This window comes from Vipera ursinii, assembly GCF_947247035.1.
Source record: "Vipera ursinii genome assembly, chromosome: 2".
NCBI lineage: Eukaryota > Metazoa > Chordata > Lepidosauria > Squamata > Viperidae > Vipera > Vipera ursinii.
The window spans coordinates 144929386-144953990 of record NC_139513.1 but is presented as its reverse complement, the minus strand read 5'-3'; the positions used below and the strand labels follow the sequence as shown (position 1 = coordinate 144953990).

Here is a 24605-nt window from a genome sequence, read left to right as displayed (position 1 = left end):
CCAGGAGGAAAAGCATCCATCACATTTTCCAGGACGTGAGGGCTATTTTTAAGTAGCTGTGAAAGTTTTAAGAGACGTTAGAGTATTGGCAGAAACACTACATCTCTGAGAGTTCAGAACATTGGCAGGACACAGCAGAGGAGTGCTGCACAAATGTCACAGGAACTTGGAAGTTGTTTGTCTCTCGGGACCCCGTTCTTCTGTTAGTGGGATGGGCTTTTGTGCCATTCATGAGACTTCTCTGTTGAGCTGAAGGTGTGGACCCACGTCTTTGAGGACTCTCTCCTACCTCCATGTTAGTGCCTGGTCTTTTGAAATGAGTGCTTCTTCTCTTAGCTAGCTGTCTCCCAGTTTTTGCTCTGGTTTATTTAAACCACTGCAAGGACATTGTAAGCACCAGCTGGAAAAGGTCCCAGTTTCTTCTGATGATCCCAGGGAGCATATTTCTTTATTCCTGCAATTCTCCAGTGTTCAGCCTGCTTCCAAACTCTAAATAGATGTGCTACACCATATCGGGCAACTCAGCAGCAAATATTTCAGCTTAAAATACCCACTGGGTAATTTCTTTAAACTGCCCCTCTGGGAGGATCTTGGGACAGGTTGGATAATTACAAATACAGATTTATGAAACACAGCTGAACAATGTCTTGAGATTTGCAATGGGGTTTGCTGAAGTAACTGGACTTTGATTTAACAGCATTGCCAGGCAATTGAAATTTTGGCTGCTATAGAATCATTTTGCTGGATATTTTTTTAAAACTTATAATTCTATGCCCAGGCAGATGGGTACTTTAAGAAAGCAAATATTTCAGGAATTCATTTTTCAAAATGTCAATGACAGGAATTAGTTCAAGCAAAGAAAACTATGTAAGAGGGTCCTTAAATAATCTCATTTAATATCCTCTGCAATACACCTTATAATTTCACATTTTGATTTGATATATGTTCAATTGAAATGTGCCATGAATTTATACTAGGCATCCCTTTCCTGCTACTGAACGACTGTGTTGGACTCAGTTTTCAGAATTCCTAGCTAGCTACGTAATCAAAGAGAATTAAAGTCTAAATACATCTGGACAGCATCAGATTAGATAATGCCAGTATCTACTTTCTTCAGAAGAAATTCTGAGCTAGCCAGGGCTTTTGAACACATAAATAAGTCTTATGAAATGCACTTGGACTTAACTGCAAGTGAAGGTATGTTGCTGGCTTGTAGTACAGCAATAATCGCAGAAGTAAAACTGGATTATGCAAAGAAACCTAATGATACTAATAGAGGGGAATGTGACCCCTCTGCATTAGCTCTATTAAAGATGAATTTTGCCATGGAAGGTTCAATCCTAAATTTAGGAAAATGAAGTCACAGTGAATGCAGTGGAGTTTCTTTAAATACGTACAGTATGTGCAGAATTGTGTGTTAATATTCTTAAACTGGAGCTTTGGTAACTTCACTGAACAACATGTGTTTATATTTATACACACAGAGACATGAATGGGAACCCACAATACAATTTGAGCCTGTTTGGCACTAATGTAGGATTAACATTCATTGTTTTTTTTAACTGAGACCACTGGGATGGTGTAGGCTAGGAATGGGCAAATGGAAACTGTCTTGCAAATTGGATTTCGATCGTATTGATCTAAGACCATGACTTCAGTGGACCAGTTTCAACCCAGTTTCTATAGGACGTGGATATTGTTGTCATCTAATGTTTATATAGCAGTCCCAGCTCCTGGAACAAATCCATAGCATGGAGGAGGAAGCCTACCACCAGCCTGTCATCTCTCTACATGCAGATAGACAGATTGGCTAGATCCCACCTGGAGAAAGGAGTTACTTTAAAGCCAAATCATACACGTGTCAAAAACAGCACTTTGAATTGTACGCCTACTGGCAGAAAATAGGTGCTATATGACAATAGCAGTTTTGGCCAACTAGGATCCCGGCTACCCCATTTTGTGCCAACTATAGTTTCACATATTTTATAATTCATTCTGCCCGTCCACATTTTCTGCCTTTTTTTTTGACTCATTGTTCAATGATCACTAAAATTCCCAGCCCTTATTTAGCAGAGGTTTTCTTCTTCTCCCCATTAGTGTTTTGTTTTGTACATTGATTGATTAACAAGTTGTACACTTTCCCAGTCACACTATTTTCCACGGTACATGAGAACATAGGATAAAAGTAATACCCAGTAATGCATCTCTCACCCACCCCTAACGTCTCCATAATATAGTATGTGTGTGTTTGTTTGTTCTTCTTTGAGCAGATGGGTATATAGACAAACAGATAAATAGAACTTTCAAAACATTAAAAAAAACCTCCATACCAAAGGCCAGTTTTAAAGGAAGATTTTAAATGCTTTCCTAAGCCTCAAGAGGGAAGAAATTAAATGTATCTCTGGGGACAGCAAGTTTATGGTGAAGGTCTATCTTTTTATCCAGGCACCTCTTAACTTTGTGCGGTGGTGAAATGTGCATTTTCAAGCTGGCCTTAACTGAGGAGGCAGATTCACTTTGGAAAATGCAGCAAACTTAAAAAAGACATTATTTAGGTTTAGGCTTCCTTCAGCACTGGCAGGAAATTCAACATCACAGTGTGATTTGGGAGGGGGTGCTCTTTTAGCGTAGTAGAACTGGAACAGAGGCAGTGGGCAACCAATAGCTGCCCTTTTGTTAACTTCTTCACACAATTTATGAGACAGGCATGGGTGGAGGCCCCAGTGCTAGAACTGCTAAAAATCCTCTTGAAAGCATAAGCCAGCCCATTAAAGACTCTCCTGAACACATTTTCAATTGTGATCTTCATTTTCCTTCCCCATAGATTAACTCTTTTTGTCTCCCACAGTGTTTCTCAATTGTCACGGCCTTCTCTTTGTTCGTCTCTATGCCTTATTTCCACATGCATGCCATAAGAGGATACAAACATACTTTGAAACCCAACAGAATTACCATGTTTGGTAATAAATGGCTCAACTCTTTATGGTAGTGAGCAAGGGGATTGCCTTTTAGCTGGCTCTAAATACACGTCTAGCAAGAACAAGATGCATTGTATAAATCCTTGTTATTTTCTCCAGATGAAAGATGGGTATATATTCCTTTTAGGATGAACACAGGGTTTTTTTTGTTCTATTTTATAAGTTGGGTGAGGGGTTTTTTTACAATGTAAATGCCAACTTCCAAATTAGGCTTAAAAATACATTTTGGAAGTAGCATTTTTGGGGTTTTTTAACAATTAAGGTGCAGGCAGGCGATATCCCTGAATTTATCACAACTGAACCCAAACATTCTGTTGCTAAGTGAGAAATTTGTTACAATGTGAGTGTTGCCCCATTTTACGACTTTTCTTGTCACATTTGTTAAGTGAATCGCAACTGTTCTTAAATTAGTACCATGGTTAAGTGAGTCTGGATTCCCCATTGACTTTGCTTGTCAGAAGGTCCCAAAAGGGGATCACATGACTCTGAGTTACTGCAGCTGTCATAAATGTGAGTCAGTTGTCAAGCATCTGAATGTAAATCACATGTCCATGGGGATGCTACAACGGTCATAAGTGTGAAAAATCATCTCCAGTCACCTTTTTCAGTGCCATTGTTAACTTCAAACTGTCACTAAATGAACTATTATAAGTCGAGGACTAGCTGTATAATGTACAAGGGGAAAATAATTCCTTGTTTAGAAGACTCCGTTAGCTTCTAAAACCTTTTTTTGGAGTCAGTCAGTTAGAAAACTCAACTTTCATTTAGACTATTCATTTGACAGATAGCCAAACTGTCTGAACAGAGTTGGATATGGGTGTTTTTTTTCTTCAAATCAGTGCAAGGGAAGAAAGTAAAAAAAAAAAAAAACCTACCAGACTGCAGATCACACTTTGGGGGTACTAGAAATGGCAAACAGGTACCTCCATACTGTGTCTGTCCCAAAATACAAAGCCTTATGAATCTCCCCCTCACAGCACCTCCCATGAATCCATGGCACAGTACCAAGGGACTATTTCAGGCACTCCGGCATCTGCTACCAGTGCAGAAGTGGGCAACCCACCAACATACTGAGGAAACAGTGTAGATGGCCAGTGCATGAAAAAAAAATGGAAAAGTGAATAGTGCTGAATAATGCTGAATTTTCAGTCGAAAGCCGCAGTGTGCAAAGCTTGATATTTCCTAGGGAACCGAAGTCTAGGGTCATGTTTCCAGCAAAATATCGGGGGGGGGGGGGGAAAGAGCTGCAACCCTTCAGCTCAAATGAGGAAGATAGAAAAGGACAGGACCAAGCCTCCTGAAGGGAGTGGGGCAGTCCCACAGGCAGTTGGATTGGGGTAGATGGTGGAACTCTTCTATATGTACATTCAATTTTCCACGAAGAGGCTTCTGCTGCCATAAAATGGAAAACACAATTTTCAGTGTAGGTGGGTCATCTCTGTGCTGATAAGAAAACTATGTAGATCAATGGCCCCCAACTTTTTGGGCACCAGGGACTAGATCCATGGAGAGAGGTTTTTTTCGCCAACCGGCGGCAGGGGGGAACGTGGTTTCGCATGCTGCCTGCATCTCATGCATGGGGCTTCACTTGTTTGCGTGACCCAGTTTCTGGCATGCCATGGCCTGGTGCCGATCCGCGGACCAGGGGTTAGGAACCCCTGATGTAGATAAAAAATACGGTAGAAGAGAGTAAGAATAACAATTGGATACAAATCCAGTCAGGAAGTGTCACACAGAATGGTCATTTTCTCAAGCAAAATCTGTGAAACATTTTCAATTTATTTAGATAGAAATGTCTGCCTCAAGGTTCTCACATCTAACATGATATCAATGTACCTTTTTCATTAGCAAATAAGATTTTTGAATTTATCTTATTTTTCTGATTACTTTCTATACTTGGGCCAACACAACTTCTTTGCACATAAATGTAGCAGTTTTGTTGTTGATCCAGCTACGATTTTAATTCATCATTCTGTGATTAAGCAAAATATGATATGGCATCTGAAGTCAGTGAGTTCAGATGCCATATCATATTTTGCTTAATCATCTTCTCTCAGTTACACTGTGACAAGGCTCTACCAGTAATTCTTAATTTAATGTTTTTTAATAAAAACAGCCAAGTTCATTCCCGCACGTTCTAATTACTGCCAGCTTCTTAAAATTATTTACTGTTAATTCATCATCTCTTGAATGATACATACACATGAGGTAAATTGCAAAATAATAAATGACAGAAGTTGTATATTTTTATTGCAAGTTAAACTGATGAGCATGAGATATTTGCCTTTCCCCTTCTTATGATCTAACAAGTGCAGATTTAATCTACAGTATATGGGAGAGGCTTGCTTCAGATATTTCCCATAATATAATTTTTGACTTGTTGCCTAGATACAGCACTCCATGATGCATCCTATCAAGAATGAGTTTTTTACCATTGTAAATGGAATAATAAAATATCCAAGCGCTGCTTGCACATGTGAAGCCCGTATTAGTTTTATAGAGAAATACATCTATTGCCGTAATTGTTGTGAGCAAATTCCCCCCATCCACTTAGGCACATAAAAATAAGCAATCAGTAGGAAGTTACAGAACATGAAAATGTATAAATAGGCCTCTATACAAAATAAATAAATAAATAAAATGGGAGGGGTGGCGGTCCTTGAGACAAAAATATCCCAAGTCAAACCCTTAAAATACCCAGTTTGGTGCACTGATTAAGACACCCGGCTAGAAACCAGGAGAGTTGGGAGTTTAGTCCTTGATTTAGGCAAAAAGCCAACTGGGTAGGCTTGGGCCAATTTATTTATTTATTTATTTATTTATTTGTTTGTTTTTATAGACCGCCCTTCTCCCGAGGGACTCGGGGCGGTGTACAGAGGAAGGAAGAGATACAGATTGAACAATAAAAACAATAGTAAAACAAACTGGGACCCCCAATTAAAGCTATCATGCCAGGCCGGATTGCTGGAACAGGAAGGTTTTTAAATCACGCTGGAAGGTGCGGAGGTCGGGGGCCATCCGGATTTCGGTTGGTAAGCTGTTCCAGAGGGCTGGCGCACCCACTGAGAATGCCCTCCCCCTGGGGGCCACCAGCCGACACTCCTTGAGCGGTGGCACCCTGAGGAGGCCCTCTCTGTGGGAGCGCACAGGACGGTGGGGTGCTGACATTGGCAGAAGGTGCTCCCGTAGGTAGTCCGGACCCATGCCATGTAGGGCTTTGTATGTCATTGTTAGCACCTTGAATTTCACACGGAAGGCAACCGGAAGCCAGTGCAGCGCACGGAGGAGAGGTGTGATATGGGAGTAACGGGAGGCTCCCAGGAGTGTCCGTGCCGCTGCACTTTGCACCAGTTGAAGCTTCCGAGTGGATCTCAAGGGCAGCCCCATGTAGAGAGCGTTACAGTAGTCTAGGCGAGAGGTCACAAGGGCATGGGTGACTGTACGTAAGGCATCCAGGTCCAGATAAGGCCGTAGTTGGCGAACTAGTCGAACCCGAGAGAAGGCCCCCTTGGTCACAGCTCCTATGTGATCTTCCAGGGAGAGCTGCGAGTCTAGGAGGACACCCAGGTTGCGGGCCCTATCAACAGGTGGTAGTAACTTGTCCCCAATGTTAAGGGATGGGACGTTCTGAATATCCTGGCTTGCCGGTACGTACAGCCATTCAGTCTTGTCCGGGTTCAGTTGAAGCCTGTTCCTCCCCATCCATTCCCGGACCGCTTTCAGGCAGCGGGACATCACGTCGAGGGCATCACTGATATTGTTTGGAGTTGAGATGAAAAGCTGGGTGTCATCAGCATACTGATGGTACCCTACTCCAAAGCTGCGAATGATCTCACCCAGCGGTTTCATGTAGATGTTGAACAGGAGAGGCGAGAGGACCGACCCCTGAGGGACTCCGCAAGCGAGAGGCCTCGGGGTCGACCTCTGTCCCCCTGCCAGCACCGACTGCGAGCGACCCTGGAGAAAGGAGGAGAACCAACGCAGAACCGTGCCTCCCACTCCCAGTCCCCTGAGGCGTCGCAGCAAGATACCATGGTCGATGGTATCGAAAGCCGCCGAGAGGTCTAATAAGACTAGGACAGAGGAATGGCCCCTGTCCCGGGCTCTCCAGAGATCATTCATCAGAGCGACCAATGCCGTCTCCGTGCTGTAGCCCGGCCTGAAACCCGATTGGTAAGGGTCTAGATAAACCGCTTCATCTCTCTCCTTCTGGAAAGAAAGGAAAGGCAAACCATCTCCGAAAACCTTACCAAGAAAATTGAAGGGGCTGGTCCAGACAGTTGCCTAGTGTCAACTCTAACTGAACGGGCACAAACACACACACACACACACACACACAAAGCCAAACTAAATAAGAAAATACAACACATGCACATATCCTCAGATATATTTTTGTCCCCTAAGCATATGAATGCCAAAACTAAAGATCTGTTGACTCTAGCCATGAGATTGGATGAGGAAGGAAGGAAGGAAGGAAGGAAGGAGGGAGGGAGGGAGGGAGGAAAGCACGGAAGAAAGCAAGAAAGGACGGAGGGAGGGAAAGGAGGGAGGGGAAAGGGGTACAGAGAGGGGGGGTAGGAAGAAAGCAAGCAAGCAAGAAAGATGGGAAAAGGAAGAGAGAGAGAGAGAGAGAGAGAGAGAGAGAGAGAGAGAGAGAGAGAGAGAGAGGAGCTGGCAGTGTCAGAGTCCTTGAGAGTCGCTTCTAAGAGGCGGGAAATTCTTTGCCGGTACGGGCAGCACCGGCGTGACCGGCAGACGGGCCACCGAGGAAGCATTCCCAATGAACCGCCTCCGTCCTTAGCAGCCAGCCATTAGGCAGGGAGAGAGAGAGCGAAGCGGGACTCCCGCAGCGGAGGCCTCCGAGAACCTCCCGCCGACTCCGCGCTTTGCCAGCGCCGCCCAGCAGCTCACGTGAGCGCCGGAGTCATCTGACGAAGAGGAAGAACGAAGGAAGCTCGGGCGCTTCGGTGCTCTCCGGGACAGCCATGCTCTCCCGCTTGCTGCGGGAGCACCAGGCCAAGCAGAGCGAGCGGAAGGAGCTGCAAGGTGAGTGGGCGGGGGAAGCCTCGGGAAAAAGCCCGGCTCCGGATGCCCGGCCTCCCTCCTTCCCCCCAACGCCACCTTTTAACTCTTCTTGGAGCCAAAGGTCGTGGGGAAAGGAAGGCCTGGCCGGGGTAGGAGGCGAGGCGAAGGAACCCGTGGCTTTCGAGGAAGGAATGGCTCGAAGCGTTTCGGGGCTCGAAGCGTAATTTTCGGAAGGTGCAATTGGAGCGTGGCTGCGGCTGTATTCTCACGACACAAGCCTTCAGACGAGCAAACTACCTGGGAACCCGACGCCCGGGAGAACCTCCCCCGCCTCCCCCCAGGATTGATAGTTCTGTCTGGTGTGAACTGCGGGCTAACCTGATACTGCCTGGCTAGAGTCGCTCTGGAGAGTGAGAAGGGCGGCATACATATTTAATAAATAAATACAGGGACTTAAGACCGCAACTGAGCCCAAAATCTCTGGTTGTTAAGTGAGACGCTTGTTGAGTTTTGCCCCACTTTTACGACCTGCCTTGCCACCGTTGTTAAGGGAATCTCTGCGGCTGATCAAGTCAGTAACCTGGTTGTTAAGCGAATCTGGCTTCCCCGTGGACTTTGCTTGTCAGAAGGTTGCAAAAGCTGATCACGTGACCCTGGGAAACAGCAAGGGTCATAAGTATGAGTTTGTTCACATGATCATAGGGATGCTGCAAAGGTCGTAGCTGAAAAAACAGTCCCGTCATAAGTCACTTTTTTCATTGCCATTGTAACCATTGTAACGGTCACTAAATGAACTGTTGTAAGTCAAGGACTACCTGTACTTGAACACAACAGTAAACATTTTGAAGGCGTAAACTGCTTACATTTCGCAGCCTCTGGACTTCTTGTCTGAAAGGAGGCTAAACCCACGTGCAAAAATAAGAGCAGCCAAAAGGTTGCGGGCAGAAAAGAGCTGTGAATAGTGGGCTGCATCCTGTATGAGGCTTGCAAAAGGAATGGTAGGGCTTGGCAGCAAAGCCAATTCTGCCTTCTTGACCTGTAGCAGTTTGGGACCTCCGGGGAGATGGATGGATTTGTTTATTAAATTTTTATGCCACTCGTCTCACTGATATAGTGGCTGAATTGCACCGCCATCTTCGCTAAATAAAAAACCCAGCCCTCAAGCTCCTTGTTGGCAGAAGCGGGGCAATGCATCCACTGGTGGCAGAACTACCAGTACGCAGCTGTTAAATGTTTGGTAAAATCTGGTAAGTTTGGTGTGGTGGTTTTAAGGCCTCGGGCTAAAAACCAGGAAGCTGTGAGTTCGAGTCCCCACTTAGCCATGGAAGCCAGCTGGGTGACTTTGGGCTTGTCACTCTTTCTCAGACCAACCCATCTCACACGGTGGTGGTTGTGGGTAAAATAGGAAGAGGATGGAGTAGTAGAAATATTCACCACCTTGAATTATTTATAATAAAAATAAAGTTGGGATAAAAATAAAATAAGCATTTTTTTCCAGTTGAAAGCAGCATTCCATCTAGTGTAAGGCTACAGACAGTCCTCAATGTATGGCCACAGTTGAGCAAAAAAATTTTTGTTGCTAAGCAAGACAAGTGAGTTTTGCTTCATATTACAACCTTTTTGCCACAGCTCTTAAGTGAATCACTGCAGTGGTTAAGTTAGTAACCTGGTTGTTAAGTGAATCTGGCTTCCCCATTGACTTTGCTTGTCAGAAGGTCTCAAAAGGTGATCACATGACCCCGGGACATTGCAACCATCATAAATATGAGCCAATTGCCGAGCATCTGAATTTTGCTCACGTGGACTGTGGGGATTACAAAAGTTGTAAGTGTGAAAAATGGTCATAAGTCACTTTTTCAGTGCCATTGCAACTTCAAACAGTCACTAAATGGTTGTAAGTCGGGGACTACTTGCAGTATAGTCTTCTCACCAAAGACTCTGAAAAAAGTTTTAAAGATAGGCTGCTCTCTTTCAAATTCATGTTTATAAGGAGACTGTGTGATCAGAACAGATGCTTGTAGCATTCCAAAATGATAAACAGTAGGGCCCATCTCAATCCCTGATTGTATAAACCAGGGGTCCCCAACCCCCGGTTCATGGACCAGCACTGGGCCGCCGCATGCCCGAAACCGGCCCGCACAAACAAGCGAAGCCCCATCCGTGGGATGCAGGCAGAACACGAAACCACGCCCGCTCCTATCTGTGGAAAAACCTCTCTCCACGGAACCGGTCCCTGGTGCCCAAAAGGTTGGGGGCTGCTGATATAAGCAATAATATGATTGATTAAATTTGTGAGAGAATCCACTAGTTTACAGCTAGATCAACTAAAGTTGACTTTGAGTTGTTTTGGGTGTGAGCGGAGGGAAAAAAGCAAGGGCAATATCATGGGGACATGGCACTAAAAAAATAAAATCCTGAGGCATGTTCGGGCCATGGTTAGGTAGATATGAGGTTGAAGCCTGTCTCAAAATATTGAGATGGATATGATTGTACAAAATCAATGCTCTACTAAGCAGGGAACCTTAGTATTCCAAGCACATGATTTAATGCACAATGAGAGCAAGGACATAACATGGAACCCATACCAAGAATGTAGATGTAGAGCCATTTCAAAGACCTGTTTAATGATGTCATAGAAGAGACTTTTGCTTGCTTTCTAGAATGGCGGCGGCGAGAAGCTATTGCTGCAGCAACTTGTTTAACAGAAGCCCTGGTTGATCATCTTAATGTTGGGTAAGTAGTATTGAGGAGTGGGGAGTGATTGAAACTATATGAAATATCCATGAAATTACATAACATGGGTATTGGTATCCAGTACACGGTTTAAGATCAAACTGATATTCTATTATACCCATCTATGGTGCCCTTCTTCAATTTGAATATTTTGCCATCTGACTCATGCCTCCTCTTTGAAATTTGTATTGCCAAAATATAAGGTTTCTACGCAAATTTTCAAAGAGGTGCTTTGCTTTGAGGAGTGCTTGAGTGAACCAGCCTGTTGAAGCTGCTTCAGAAAAGTGATACCTTCTCACTTCTAACAGCAAATGGTTACTTCATTCAAGGCTGCTCTCTTTAAGGAAGTTGCAGTCAGTAGAGGCCACTTCTAGCTACTGCAAATGTTTGTTAAGGCTGGGAAGCACTTTATGAACGCAAATCAGTTCTTCATTTCAACAAAGAAAACTCATTTTGCATTCGTGGAATGAAGTTCTTAACCAAGGGAAATTGAAAGTGTCTTGTGCAGACTTACTGAAAAATTATTTAATAATTCACTTATATTTCTGGGGCAAGGGGAAGAATCAAATTGCAGAAGATTGGGATGGTAGAAAAGGACACTCTTATTTTTCACCTTTAGGTTCCTGAATTGTTCCCTTATAAGGGAATAGTCAAGAGCCAGTCATGTGAATGATATAATCTGTGGACAGAACAGTTCAATCTTCCTGCCTTGACTGTAAACATAGCATATGCATATGACAAGCCACTCAGCTTTATCTCACCAATTCCAAGAATAATACAGGACTTTTGTGAGAATGCCTAAGTAGTGTAATCAGCTTTAAACTTCGCAGCCCTATATAAATAAATACTTAATATGATTCTCACCATTTGTTGCAGGTTAACAAAAATAGCTTTGTAGAATCCATGTGGTAATGCAGAAGAATGCAAATGGAAAATGACCTCTCTTTTTTATGAGGGTCCTTTTCTATAACTGTCTCTTGATAGTTGTCTCCAGGAACTTCTCACAGTTGTCTTAGCTATGTGGACTGGATTTACTGCTTTAGCCTTGGCACCTTATGTTTCATTGATACCATTCTTTTGCTTGTTTTTAATGTGTTGTGAGCTGCCCAGACTCAAACATATAAATTGATTAAATAAATAAATCACAATTTAAAACACTGACTTCTATAGTTTAAGTATCACGTAAATATTGCTTTCCTTTATATCTTCTGTGCTGCCCATGATTCATCTTTAGGTCACTTTGAAGTCTCCTGTTAAAAAAGAGGCAGGAAAAAAAGTCCTACCTGATTACGCCGTTTCAGATACAAATTGATGCAACTTATGACTATTCATCCCCCCAATAGATTTTAAGTAATCGTGTTATAACAGATTTTATTTTCCTGGGCTCCAAGATCACTGCAGATGGAGACTGTAGCCAAGAAATTAAAAGACGCTTGCTCCTGGGGAGGAAAGCCATGGCAAATCTAGACAGCACACTAAAAAGCAGAGACATCACCCTGTCAACAAAAGTGCGTATAGTCAAGGCTATGGTCTTCCCAGTTGCAATGTATGGCAGTGAAAGTTGGACTATAAAAAAGGCTGAGCGCCAAAGAAGGCCTTTGAACTGTGGTGCTGGAGAAGACTCCTGCGAGTCCCTTGGACTGCAAGGCGATCAAACCGGTCAGTCCTAGAGGAGATCAACCCTGACTGCTCTTTAGAAGGCCAGATCCTGAAGCTAAAACTCGAATACTTTGGCCACCTAATGAGAAGGAAGGACTCACTGGAGAAGAACCTAATGCTGGGAAAGATTGAGGGCAATAGAAGAAGGGGTCGACAGAGAATGAGGTGGCTGGATGGAGTCACTGAAGCAATAGGCGTGAGCTTAAATGGACTCCAGAAGATGGTAGAAGACAGGAAGGCCTGGAGGAACGTTGTCCATGGGGTCGCGATGGGTCGGACATGACTTCGCAGCTAACAACAACAATCGTGTTATAAATACATAGCCTCAACATGATGGCAAAATCTTGGAGGAATAATATTCATGTGACATAAGCACATCTAAGGCAGAATTCTCCAACCTTGGCAACTTTTAGTGTACTTCAGCTCCCAGAATTCCTAGCCAACCACTTCAATCCTCAAGTCTTAAGGTTGCCAAAGTTGGACACCTGAGATCCAAGGCAAAAATTGTATGTTTCAGCAAAGTCTGCAATACTGATTGGAAGGGTGTGATTTCCTGTTAACTCTTTGTGGCCTGTATCACACTCTTCGCCCTTTTACATAACAGTTATTTTGAAAGAGGATGGGACTGAAACTAGACCACCCTCTAGCTTGAAATGTTTATTTACACTGGGAAATAGAAGCTGCAACATTTTATAGCATGACTACTGTCCTTGACAAGCTTCCACAATTGCTGGCGCCACTTAGTTTTGTGGTTAATGGATGAGAGTGGGAATCATAATTTTATTCTTCAGGCTACATTTCCCTAGAGGCTTTCAACAGACCGCAAGATCCATAGAAATTCTTTGGGACAATGGAGCAAATGATTAAGTAAGCCTTGTGTAGGTTTCTCTCCCCCCCACCCCGAAACGCTGCATCTAACTCGGTGTGCAATGACTACTTTTTGTTGTTCTAACTTATTACCACACCAACATATGAGATCCTGATAATGGAACATAAAAGTAACTTTTCCCATGTTTCTCTTCCTCATTAGTACCTTTAAACTTAAGAGTAGAAAGCAAGCTCTCCTTGCCTACTCTATAATCAAGCCCCAAAGACTTCTCCAATGGCTTCATATTTTTTATTTTATTATAAGGTAAAGGTAAAGGTTCCCCCGCACATGCGTGCTAGTCGTTTCCAACTCTAGGGGCCGGTGCTCATCTCCGTTTCAAAGCCGAAGAGCCAGCACTTGTCCGAGGACGTCTCCGTGGTCATGTGGCTGGCATGACTAGATGCCAAAGGCGCACAGAACGCTGTTACCTTCCCACCGTAGTGGTCCCTATTTTTCTACTTGCAGTTTTACGTGCTTTTGAACTGCTAGGTTGGCAGAAGCTGGGACGAGTAACAGGCACTCACTCTGTTACACGGCACTTGGGATTCGACCCACCAAACTGCCGACCTGATCGACAACTCAGCGTCCTAACACACTGAGCCACCGCGTCCCTTTTATTATAAGAGTAGCTAAAGTCAATAGGGAGAGATATATCAGCCCTTCCAGATAGGCCAGGTCAAGAAACAGAAGCAGCCTGGAGTCTTAAGAATGTTCTTTTATTATTATGGACTGCAGTAACAGAATCTTGAAAACCTATCAAAATTTCTCTTTTTCCCACTTTACATTGGACAAAATCAAGGCAGGGTTAATTTGACTTTCTTTCTCACCTGTGCTTCAGATGCTGAACTGCATATTGTGTATCCAAGTCCCTGCGTAACTGGCTCTTCATGCCTTCTGCAAGATCAGCTCTGAATTCTTTTACTCTGTCTCCCCTATCAGAACCATTCTTCCCTCCCATGTAGGAAGATGAGCCAGACAGATTGTTATGTGTAGGAGATAAAAATCCCTCCTTCCCTCATCTGAAGATGGGCCTGGCATCTTACCAAGAGGACAAGAGCGTCCATCTTATCAGTGGACAAGAGTCACCAAAGAGTCATCTGTAAAATTCCCCCACTCTTCCCACTTCGTAGCAAATGGTACAGGAGAGCTTATCCTGGGAATCAGTAAGGAGTCTCCTTCATCTTGGGGCTCATTCTCTATTAATAGTGACAGCAGGTCACAAGGACAGAACTTGCACAGGAATGTCAGATGGAACTGTTGTGCAAAGTGTGGAGTGTGGTCATTTCTCCCCCTCCCCTGTGACCTCTCTAGTTTGGGATAACCCAGAATGTATCCCAGTTCATATTCCTCTTTCCCATCCATCAGTATTCAAAAGTTTCAAAATCTTGAAAGCCTATCTAGGTTTCTTTCTATTCCATCTTAATATGAAACAAAATCAAAGCAGGAATATTTTGAGATTCTTCCTTATGCTTGCTTCAGTGCCTGGACTGTGTAACTTCTTGTCCAAGTCCCTGTTTAACATCTCTTTCCTGTCTTCCACAAGGCCCATTCTAAATTCCTTTACAGAGGGGATTCATTTGAGGTATATCCTGGCAAGCCTGAGGTTCCTTCTCCCAGTGTGTACAGTGGACTGTAAGGTATATTTCTTTTTTCCTTTTTTTCTTGCAAACAAATTATATCCAAATTCAATTTCCGTAATTTCCTAAAAATCTTATTTCTTTTAATTAGAGAATTCAGTCCATTTATGTTTACTGAGAAGATTCCATTTTCTGTATCCATTTCTATTTATTTATATTTTGGTCTAGTAGATCTAGTAATCCTTTGTTCTCTAGCAAGTCCTTCATCCTCGCTCTTTTGGTTATCTTCCTCTTTCTGTTCTTCTGTTTGTGCAGTTGCTCCTTGAGTCCTCTCTTCTGCTTGTTTCTGCTCCTTACTCTCCCCTTGACTTAATTTTACTCCTTCATCTAGAATTGACCTATTCCTCACTTCAAAGTCTTCTGCTTTCCAAATTGAGTCCAGTCTATACCTTGTATTGTTCCCCTGATCTGAGCTCCTGAAGTATCCCTCCTCCTTCATTGCCCCTCCAGGGCAACTTTCTGACCCTTTAAGGGTTGCTAGACGAAGAAAAACCAAGCTGGAAAGCCGAGCACCAGCTTTTCCCAGTTGTCCCGAAGGCTGCCAAACAGGAAGTCTCGAACTGTAAGGTATATTTCACATAAAGGTTCAGAGTCTTCTAGACCCAGTTTATTAACGCTACTCAATTCATTTCCATCCCCTTGGAATCAAGAAGAAAGGGATCATCCTCCCTTTCACACGCTACCAATGTCTCTGCCTTTTGGTCTCTACTTTTTACTCACCCTGCCTACTAGTTATAGATAGGCCCTCATCGATTGTCTATAGTAATTTTTATTATTACTGGTGAATAATAGACCTCTTTTTATACCGATGACTCAGGAATTCTGGGAGTTGAAGTCCACGAGTCATAAAAGAGCTGAGGTTGCCTACCCCTGCACTAGTATAGAGTAAACCCCACTCTCTGCTCACACTGATGATGTTATTTAGTTGGATAATGAAACATCTGTAAGAAAACAAACAAGCTCAGAGAGTACCAAAGACCCCCCCACAGTTCAACCCTGAACTACAAATATTGTCTTGTATCATCAGCCCCACAAGTTATTTCAGTACGTATATTTTGTGTTTCCCAATCCGTTCCCGCTCTGTGGGCCACTGACTTCAGTGGACAAAGATTAGCCGAGCAGACTCAAATTAGAGGCGATGAAAAGCAAACGGGAAGGAGGGCTCAAAGAAGCACCTGCCCTGCCCCCTGCAGGCGAGTGTTAAAAAAACTATTTCATTTGATCTAACAAATCCATCTCAAAATGACTTTTTTTTTTCTTCCGAGGAGCCTGGCAATACTCAGAGCCTTTTTCTATAAGTTTAATTTGTAGATTGAGTCTGGATATGAGTGGAAAGATTCCTTTCTTTCAGATAAACGTCCAGGATTCTCCAAGGTTTCTGTAAGAAAAAAAATGAAAAGAAACAACTAAATCCTCACTGAATCTCCTTATAGAATTTGGGGCGGGCGGGGGGGCACTTGGGATCTTTCAGTCTTTTGCAGTAATTTTTAGGGGTTGCAAATGATGAAAGATATCTGCAAATATGGCATCTAACTCTTCCGGGTTGATTAGTGAAGCAACCTGCGTGAAGAATTCCATCAGAAGTATTACATCCAAGCAAATATGTTAAAAACAAATCAAATAAGACCACATTTTAGCCCAATCATTTTCAAGAATCTTCCCTATAATTGTCATACCTCTACAAGCCATTCCTTTAGTTTTCAAAAGTATTGTTGTCAAATACAGTACAATTATTTAAATGTTTACCTTTTTATTATTGGCACAAGATGGATTTTTCTATTGTAGCTTACATATGTGATTTTCATCTCACATAGAAGTATCTTTTATAAACACATAATATTGACTTTATATATCAACCTTTCCTAACTGAAAACACGTACATTGAAATGTCTATGATGAAAATATCTTATTAGCCTATTATCAACAGTAGCGGTATCAAAAGTATCATTTCAATCAATATTGCTACCATTATCAGAATATTGCTGTTTTCTTCCTTTTTAAAAAAAATCTTTATTAATTATTTACAGTAAAATTGACAACAGAATTATATATAGGGAAAGGGACAAGGGGTTTAAAGACACAAACCATATAATCACATAGTACAAATCTTGAAAAACAAATAAAACAGACCGAGAGTTGTATCTACTCTTCTATTAACAAAAAATATATCATCCCAGCTAAACTTTCCAATACATAGAATATCCTTATCGTTAGAAAAACAAAAAACAAAAAAAACCTACCATTGGTCATATCTTATCAACCTTGTAGGCCTAATAAATTATACAAATCAATTGAGTGGGCGATCTCATCACTCCTCTCCTAAATTGAGCCTTCTTTTAAGCCATACAAAACATTTGTTCCAACTTATATTATATAGTGATTCACGTTTATCTTTTAAAACGTACGTTAACCTGTCCATCTCGACACAACGGAGAATCTTGTTATTATCAAATGATCAGGGGGTATATCTGGGTCCTTCCACAATTGGGCAAAGGCCATCCTTGCCGCTGTTGAGACATGAACAAATATATACCAATCTCTTTTGTCAATATTGTCTGGTCTTATACCCAAAAAGTAGAGGTCTGGCTGCATAGGGAAGCTCACGCTGGTTATTTCCAACAGCCACTGTTGAATTTTTCTCCAATATCGTCTGGCATATAAACAGGTCCACCATTGGTGGAAGAAGATGCCCTTAGCCGAGCAACATTTCCAGCATCTGTCAGAAGATCCTGGAAACATTTTAGCGATTCTAACAGTGGGGAGATACCAACGGTAGATCATTTTATAGAAATTTTCCTTAAAGGAGGAAGATAGAGTCAGTTTCATGGTCTTATTCCATAAGTTCTGCCACATATCAAGCTTTATTGTCCTCCCGATATTTCTCCCCCAGGCAATCATTGTGTCTTTTACAATCTCTTCCTCAATGAAACTGGACAGTAGAAGATTGTATACGTTAGAGATAAATTTCCTTTGACTACCCAAGAGGAGTTTATCGATTGATTGTAATTGAAGAGTGATACCATACTCTTGTTTGTCTCTGGCAGTTCTAGTTTGTATTTGGGCATAGGACCACCAATCTATGTTGCATCCTCTAATTTGAAGATCAGCTCTGGATCTAAGTCTCCCACCTTCATCCAACAAGTCACCATAGGTCCAATTTCTCTTTATGCCGTGTACAGTCAGGAGGGTCACCGCTTCTAGTGGAGATACCGATTTGGGGATCTGTGTATACACTTGTTTTTTAACCACCTCCCAAACCCTTTGCAAATTTCCTCTAATGTAATGAATGGTAAAATACTTAGATTGCTTATCCTTCTGTGGCCATAAAAAGGAATGCCAACCTCGCTGCAAATCATACCCTTCAAGTGTCAAAATACGTTTCCTTTTTTTTTATTTTTTTATTCCATTTATATCCCGCCCTTCTCCGAAGACTCAGGGCGGCTTACAAACTTAGCAGTAGCCTTCATTCTATGTATATGCCTGCTTATTAGGGCTTTTTCACACACACCCCAAGCGGCATTATTACAAAGTCAGCTTAATTGCCCCCAACACTCTGGGTCCTCATTTTACCTACCTCGGAAGGATGGAAGGCTGAGTCAACCTTGAGCCTGGTGGGATGCGAACCTGCACTAATTGCAGGCAGCTGGTGTTACTTAAGGAGGCATTAGCCCACTGCTCCACCAAGGCTCCTTGAAAGGGTCACCCAATCTTTTATCCAAACTAAGGAAGAGGCTTGGTAATAAAGCTCCCACATAGGGAGCCCCAAGCCACCTTTTGTTTTATGCTCCTGCAACATCTTCCTTTTTATACGAGGTTTTTTCCCTCGCCAGATAAATTTACCCAAAATTTCATCTAATTTCCTAAAAAAAAAATTCCCCAATCTTGCAGGGGCCATTTGGAATAAAAAGATCCATTTCGGTAGGATATGAGCTTTTATCGCGGCAATTCTACCCAAGAGCGAGATCTGTATATGCCGCCATCTATCAAAGTCATTTGCTGTATCTACTAACAGTTTTGAATAATTAAGCTCTTTGATGGTGGAGCACTTGTTTGTCAACCAAACACCCAAATATTTAATTTTTTTAACACAATCCCCATAATATTTTGGATCTGTTCCTTTTGAATATAGGACAAATTTTTTGTTAGCATTTTAGTTTTATCCTTATTAATTTTTAATCCCGCTACCTCTCCATAGTTATCCAATTTTACAAGTAGTTTTGGCCCTGTAGTCAGAGGATCTTCTAATATAAAAACCAAATCGTCAGCGAATGCTTGAAGTTTTTTTCCTCCCCTTTAACATTTAAGCCCTTAATTTCCGAATCCTGTCTAATCGTCTGAAGAAATGGTTCCAGAGTTAAGATAAAAAGCAGCGGTGAAAGAGGGCATCCTTATCTAGTACTTACAAATCTGTATCTCCTCTGATATTAATCCGTTGAGCAGCAACCTTGCCGACTGCTTAGCATAGATAGCTTGAACTGCCTTTGTAAATTGGGAACCAAAGCCCATCACTTCCAATTGTTGTATTATAAAGTTCCAGTTGACTCTATCAAAGGCCTTTTGAGCATCCAGAAAGATCATTACCATAGATTTGTCTGGATGGGTCTCATAGTATTCTAAGGCATTCAGTACTACTCTTAAGTTATCCCTTGGATGCCTGTGGGGTAAAAAACCATTCTGGTCTTGGTGGATGAAACGGGACAAAAACACCCAATGCCTCTCAGCTAAAATTGTCGCAAAAATCTTAATAGTCCACATTCAGGAGCGAGATTGGTCTATAGTTCTGAATCAAAGTTCTGTCGGTATCAGGTTTCGGGATTAGGGAAATATAGGCCTCTGTCCAGGACTGGGGTATCTTGGATTCTATTAGGATCTCATTGAATAGGTCCTTCATTTGTAAATTAATTAAGTCAAAAATCTCTTTATAAGATTCACTAGGGATTCCATCCGGTCCTGGGGTCTTACCACCTGCCTGTTTCCTAACAGCTACTGCAATTTCCCCGCTGGTAATTTCTGTGTTTAGAATTTCTTTACAATGTTTGTTTATTTGATCTATTTTCTCTTTAGTCAAATTATTAGACGGATCTAAACGTAGCTCCTCCTCAATTGTCTCCAGTTTGGCCAGTAACTTTATCCATTCTGCCTTTTCTTTTTTCCATTTAGCAGCTGTATATTTTATTACCAGTCCCCTGACAACAGCTTTGGCCGTGTCCCAAATATTTTGGAGAGATGTATCTTCTTTCTTATTTTCGGGGGGGAAAAGCCTAATTCTTTTTTAATCATGTTTATAAATCCCTCGTCTTTCATTATCTCAGCCCTCATAGACCATCTCATTCTTCTGGTGGACCCCTTCCATTCTACTATCAAAGGATGGTGGTCTGCCAGCTGATCAGCACTTCTAGGCTCAGCAGAAGTGCCAGGATCAGTGCTGCTTTCCAGCTGATTGGTGCTTCTTCAGGGCTCAGCAAAACCACCAGGATCAGTGCCGAGCTCCAGCTGGTGCCTGGCACTGATCCTGGCGCTTCCACTGAGCCCTGACAGCCCCAAAGAACCGCCAATCAGCTGGAAAGCAGCACTGATCCTGGCACTTCCGCTGAGCCCTGACAGCCCTGCAACTCCAGCCATCTTGCTCAGGCTTGTGCAGTGCTGCCACCGGTTCAGCTCATTCCCCTCCCCCGCTACCACTTTTCTAGGATGGTTGCGTACCACCTGCCAGGTGCCAATGTACCACAGGTGGTACCCGTACCACTGGTTGAAAAGCCCTGCCTTAGTGTGTTTTGCTTTCTCTGTCTCTTAACCATGCAAGAACCATCTGTCTGCAAGAGAGACCCTTATTAGTTGAGAATGTTCCTTCAGTGAAGCAGGAAAAGTATTTCTGTTCATTTATTGAGACATAACAGAACAAGCCGGGTAAGGTGTGAGACTAGGTGTTATCAGAAGCTATAATTTATACGGGAAGGATATCACCGTTTCATGAAACAGAGTTTTATTCAATCTGGAAAATTTGCTTCCTAAAAACGTGGTGCTAGTGAAAGGAATTCTCAAGATGATTTTATTTCTATATGCCATTAATACAGCAGCCAGTGTTTAGAAACACCCTGGCTGCTTACGGGTTTGTTTGCTTTTTATCACAACCTCTTATTACTTTTGCCCTTCCCTTATAGCTGTCCTTCTTTGGGCAATTTTTTCAACTCAAATTGGCTCAGCTTCCTCACCATGCTGAATGTTTCATCTGACTTTGCCTTTTTCACAGATGGACCCAGATGCTCTTAGTATACAATAATGATTGCCAGATGTTGCTTAGATATTTAATCTACTATATCCTTGGGAATTTATCCAGCTACAAGCTCCCAGCGCCTTCCTCCGCCCCTGGGATTAGCTTGTTCTCAGCCGGGAAGCTACTTAACATGGAGAAAAGTTTGAACAGAAAATAGGGCGATGGAGGGCTTAGAGAAAGGAAGCTTGTTCTGTTCCTCCTTTGTGGTCTTAAGGAATAACCGAGCCTCTCGTTCCCAGGGTGGCCCAGGCTTATGTGAATCAAAGGAAGCTGGACCACGAGGTGAAGACATTGCAGATCCAAGCTGCTCAGTTTGCCAAGCAAACAGGCCAGTGGATCAGCATGGTAGAAAACTTCAATCAAGCTCTGAAGGTGAGCACAGTGCCTGTATGAATGGCAGTGATTCATATATTATGCAGCCTCTTCTAGGGCAACCTTAAAGGGCTGGGCTGGGCTCAGTGAGTGCGGATAAGGGGAATCACAGGTGGGTTCAGCATATACAGAGCCATGGGGTCACAGATACGAAAGAAGAGGCAACTCCAGAAGGGGAAAGAAATAGCAAGCATTTCCACAAGAAGGTCTCCTCCCTGGCCTGTCATTTATAACCTCTTTAATATGAATTATGCTATAATTTCTATTTCAAAAATCTAATGCAACATGCCCATTTAAAATTGCACCTTGACTGGGCACGGATCAGCAACCTGGTGGACTTCTGGGACATCTGAGAAGAGCAGGTGTAGTTCAGTGGCGGTATTCAAATAGGTGAGCAACCGGTTCTCTGTGTGGATGCCGCTTCCAGAAGTCCATTCTGGGCCTGGGCAACGAAAAAATTACCTACCGGTTCTGCCGAACTGGTGCAAACTGGCTGAATCCCACCACTGGTGTAGTTACATTTTTATTTAAAGCTCACTGTCGGCCACTCGGTATCAAAAACAATGCTAACTTGATCTCTCAAACCTATTTCTTTTTTCAAGCTGTGATTAATCCTGAGTGTAATGGGAGAGCGCCATCTACTGGTCATAGGCTGCTCAAGATATTGATTCTGTAAAAAGGACAAAAGGGGTTTTTTGCATTTGTGGAATTTGTATCTGTACATTCTTCATCCTAAATGGCAGGGAGGGAGAGGATGGATGGATGTGGTCTAAGAGATAAGGAAATGAAAGATTGTTTGAGCCTTGTAGTGTATTTAATGAAAGAGATAAAGGGGCTAAAAAGGTCTGTTAAAATGGTAAATTGTTTTCTGTACATTATCCTTGAATTTCATCTAAACTTAATAATAATAATAATAATAATAATAATAATAATAATAATAATAATAATAATAATAATAATAATAAAGTTGGAAGGGACCTTGGAGGTCATCTAGTCCAACCCCCTGCTCAGGCAGGAAACCCTATACCATTTCAGACAAATGGCTGTCCAGTCTCTTTTAAGTGCAAGAGCAGAAGGATCCTCTAGAAAATTAGATCCAGGCACGCTTGGCTTTGAGAAGCCAAAGAACAGCTGTTTGATCCTGACTTTGCTCTCTGGGCAGGAAATTGGTGATGTCGAGAACTGGGCACGGAGTATCGAGATGGATATGCGGACCATTGCCACTGCTCTGGAATATGTTTACAAAGGGCAACTGCAGCCTTCCACATCCTGATCCAGAGGCCGGATTCTCTCGGTCACCGGAATTGCTTGGGCTCCATCTCTCATGCTACATTGCCAACTGAAGGTATATCATGGCAGAGTCCTTGACCGCAACCTCTTCGTCTACTTCGGTGACTGTTCTTTTGCAGCACCGAGTAAGCTCCCCACCACCACTCCAGCCCATCTCGACGGCATATAAGAGTTGCCGTTGGGCCTTTTGCTTTGACTTGTGCTTTGGCTGAGTATCCATGGGCAGCCTCTGGCTGCGAGGAATCATGAAGCAGCCTGACACGGGACTGCACATACCCATGGGAAGGAAAAGAAGCCATGCTTTTTCCATGTAAGCTGGACCAGTCTGTGCTATGAAGGTAGAAAGAATGAAATAAAAACAGGTGGCTTAACGACAAGTGTTGATGTGAGTCATTGGAGGGGGTGTTGGTTCTATCGACCGCTTAACCCCATCTGGGCGAATGTGAAGAAGGATGGAAAGCTGCCTTCTCTTACTCAGACAGAGGAATGGGCTGGAGATGGGAGAACCTTAGTGTGGCTGGAGCTTATTCTCACAAGGTCACCCAGCCTGGCCTCTTCATCCTCTTTTAATTTTCAAATCTTTCCCCTGATGTTTTGCAAGCCTTAAACAAAGGTACCCTTCTCGGATTTAATTTGTCCTAATCTCTCCTAACTAGGCATGTGCTGCATACTTGGGTAAGAGGGGTGTGACATGGAATGCCAAAAGGGTTCGGCTTCCATTTCTAAAGCGTTGCCTCTCCCTTCATTAGCTTTGTGGTAGAGGAGGCTGGATATTTTAATACGGTCCAGGAATATCCTCCTTTCAAGGAATTTGCCCATATTCCCCTGGTTCCACAGATGGGTTGCCTTTAGTCTGTTCAGTTCTGTCTCGGGCTTGAGTGGGCTCCAGCTAGCAAGTCTTCTGCTTCTCTTTTCCTGACCTAGTGTACATTCCATCTGCGTGTGTAGCTGCAAGAATTGGGGAGCTTTTGAGTAAACAATAATGATGCTAATTATTTATGAAAGTTGTTTTCTGCCCATCTCGCCACAATCATAAGAGTTCTTGTTGCATTTCTTACAACAGTACTGAGACTCCCAAGCCTAGGGCAGAGTTTGACTGTGAAATTTTAAATAATTATTTTCCTTTGTTCCTTATGACATCTTCTGTACCTTTTGGCTTAACCAGGCCTTTTGTTACATCATGGGTCTTTCTAATTATCAGATCAAGGCACCTTTATATGGAAACACTTTCCACAAGTGCTTCATTTGGAGATCAGGAAACCACACGTCTTGAGTGTTTTTGTGCATCAGCTTTCGTATCTGAATGCAAATGCTTTCTGCCCAGACTGTACAGGTAGTCCTCAACTTATGACCACAACTGAGCCCAAAATTTATATTGTTAATTGAGTTTTGCCTCATTTTACAACCTACATTGCCACCATTGTTAAGTGAATCACTGCAGTTGTTAAGTTAGTAACTTGGTTGTTAAATGAATCTAGCTTCCCCATTGACTTTACTTGTCAGAAGATCCCAAACTCATATGACCCCGGGACACTGCAACCATCGTAAATTAGAGTCAGCTTGCCAAGCATCCGAATTTTGATCAGATGACCGTGGGGATGCTGCAGCAGATGTAAGTGTGAAAAATGGCCATAAGTCTTTTTTCCCCCAGTGCCGTTGTAACTTTGAATGGTCACGAAATGAACTGTTGTAAATCGAGGACTCCCTGTATTGCTCGTTCTAAAAGAAGCAGTGAAAAATGGAGTCTTGGCCTTCTGCCCCAAAGATGA

The 24605-nt window shown here is 42.7% G+C and overlaps 1 protein-coding gene across 2 annotated transcripts in view; it reads left to right on the top strand.

Moving 5' to 3' along the window:
- Positions 1 to 7638: 7638 nt before the first annotated feature.
- The window catches only part of BLOC1S1 (biogenesis of lysosomal organelles complex 1 subunit 1), a 26221-nt gene continuing 9254 nt past the window's right edge, over positions 7639 to 24605 (top strand). The window contains exons 1-4 of one of the 2 annotated variants that reach the window (XR_014491264.1): positions 7639 to 8024; positions 10664 to 10736; positions 21414 to 21546; positions 22709 to 22891. Coding sequence is in view for 1 of the 2 variants with exons in the window: in XM_083353038.1 (XP_083209164.1) it covers positions 7964 to 8024; positions 10664 to 10736; positions 21414 to 21546; positions 22709 to 22819 (378 nt within the window). In the remaining variant the exon portion in view is untranslated. Of the gene's footprint in view, positions 8025 to 10663; positions 10737 to 21413; positions 21547 to 22708 lie in introns of both variants that reach the window. The other variant, XM_083353038.1, reaches the window with a different exon arrangement.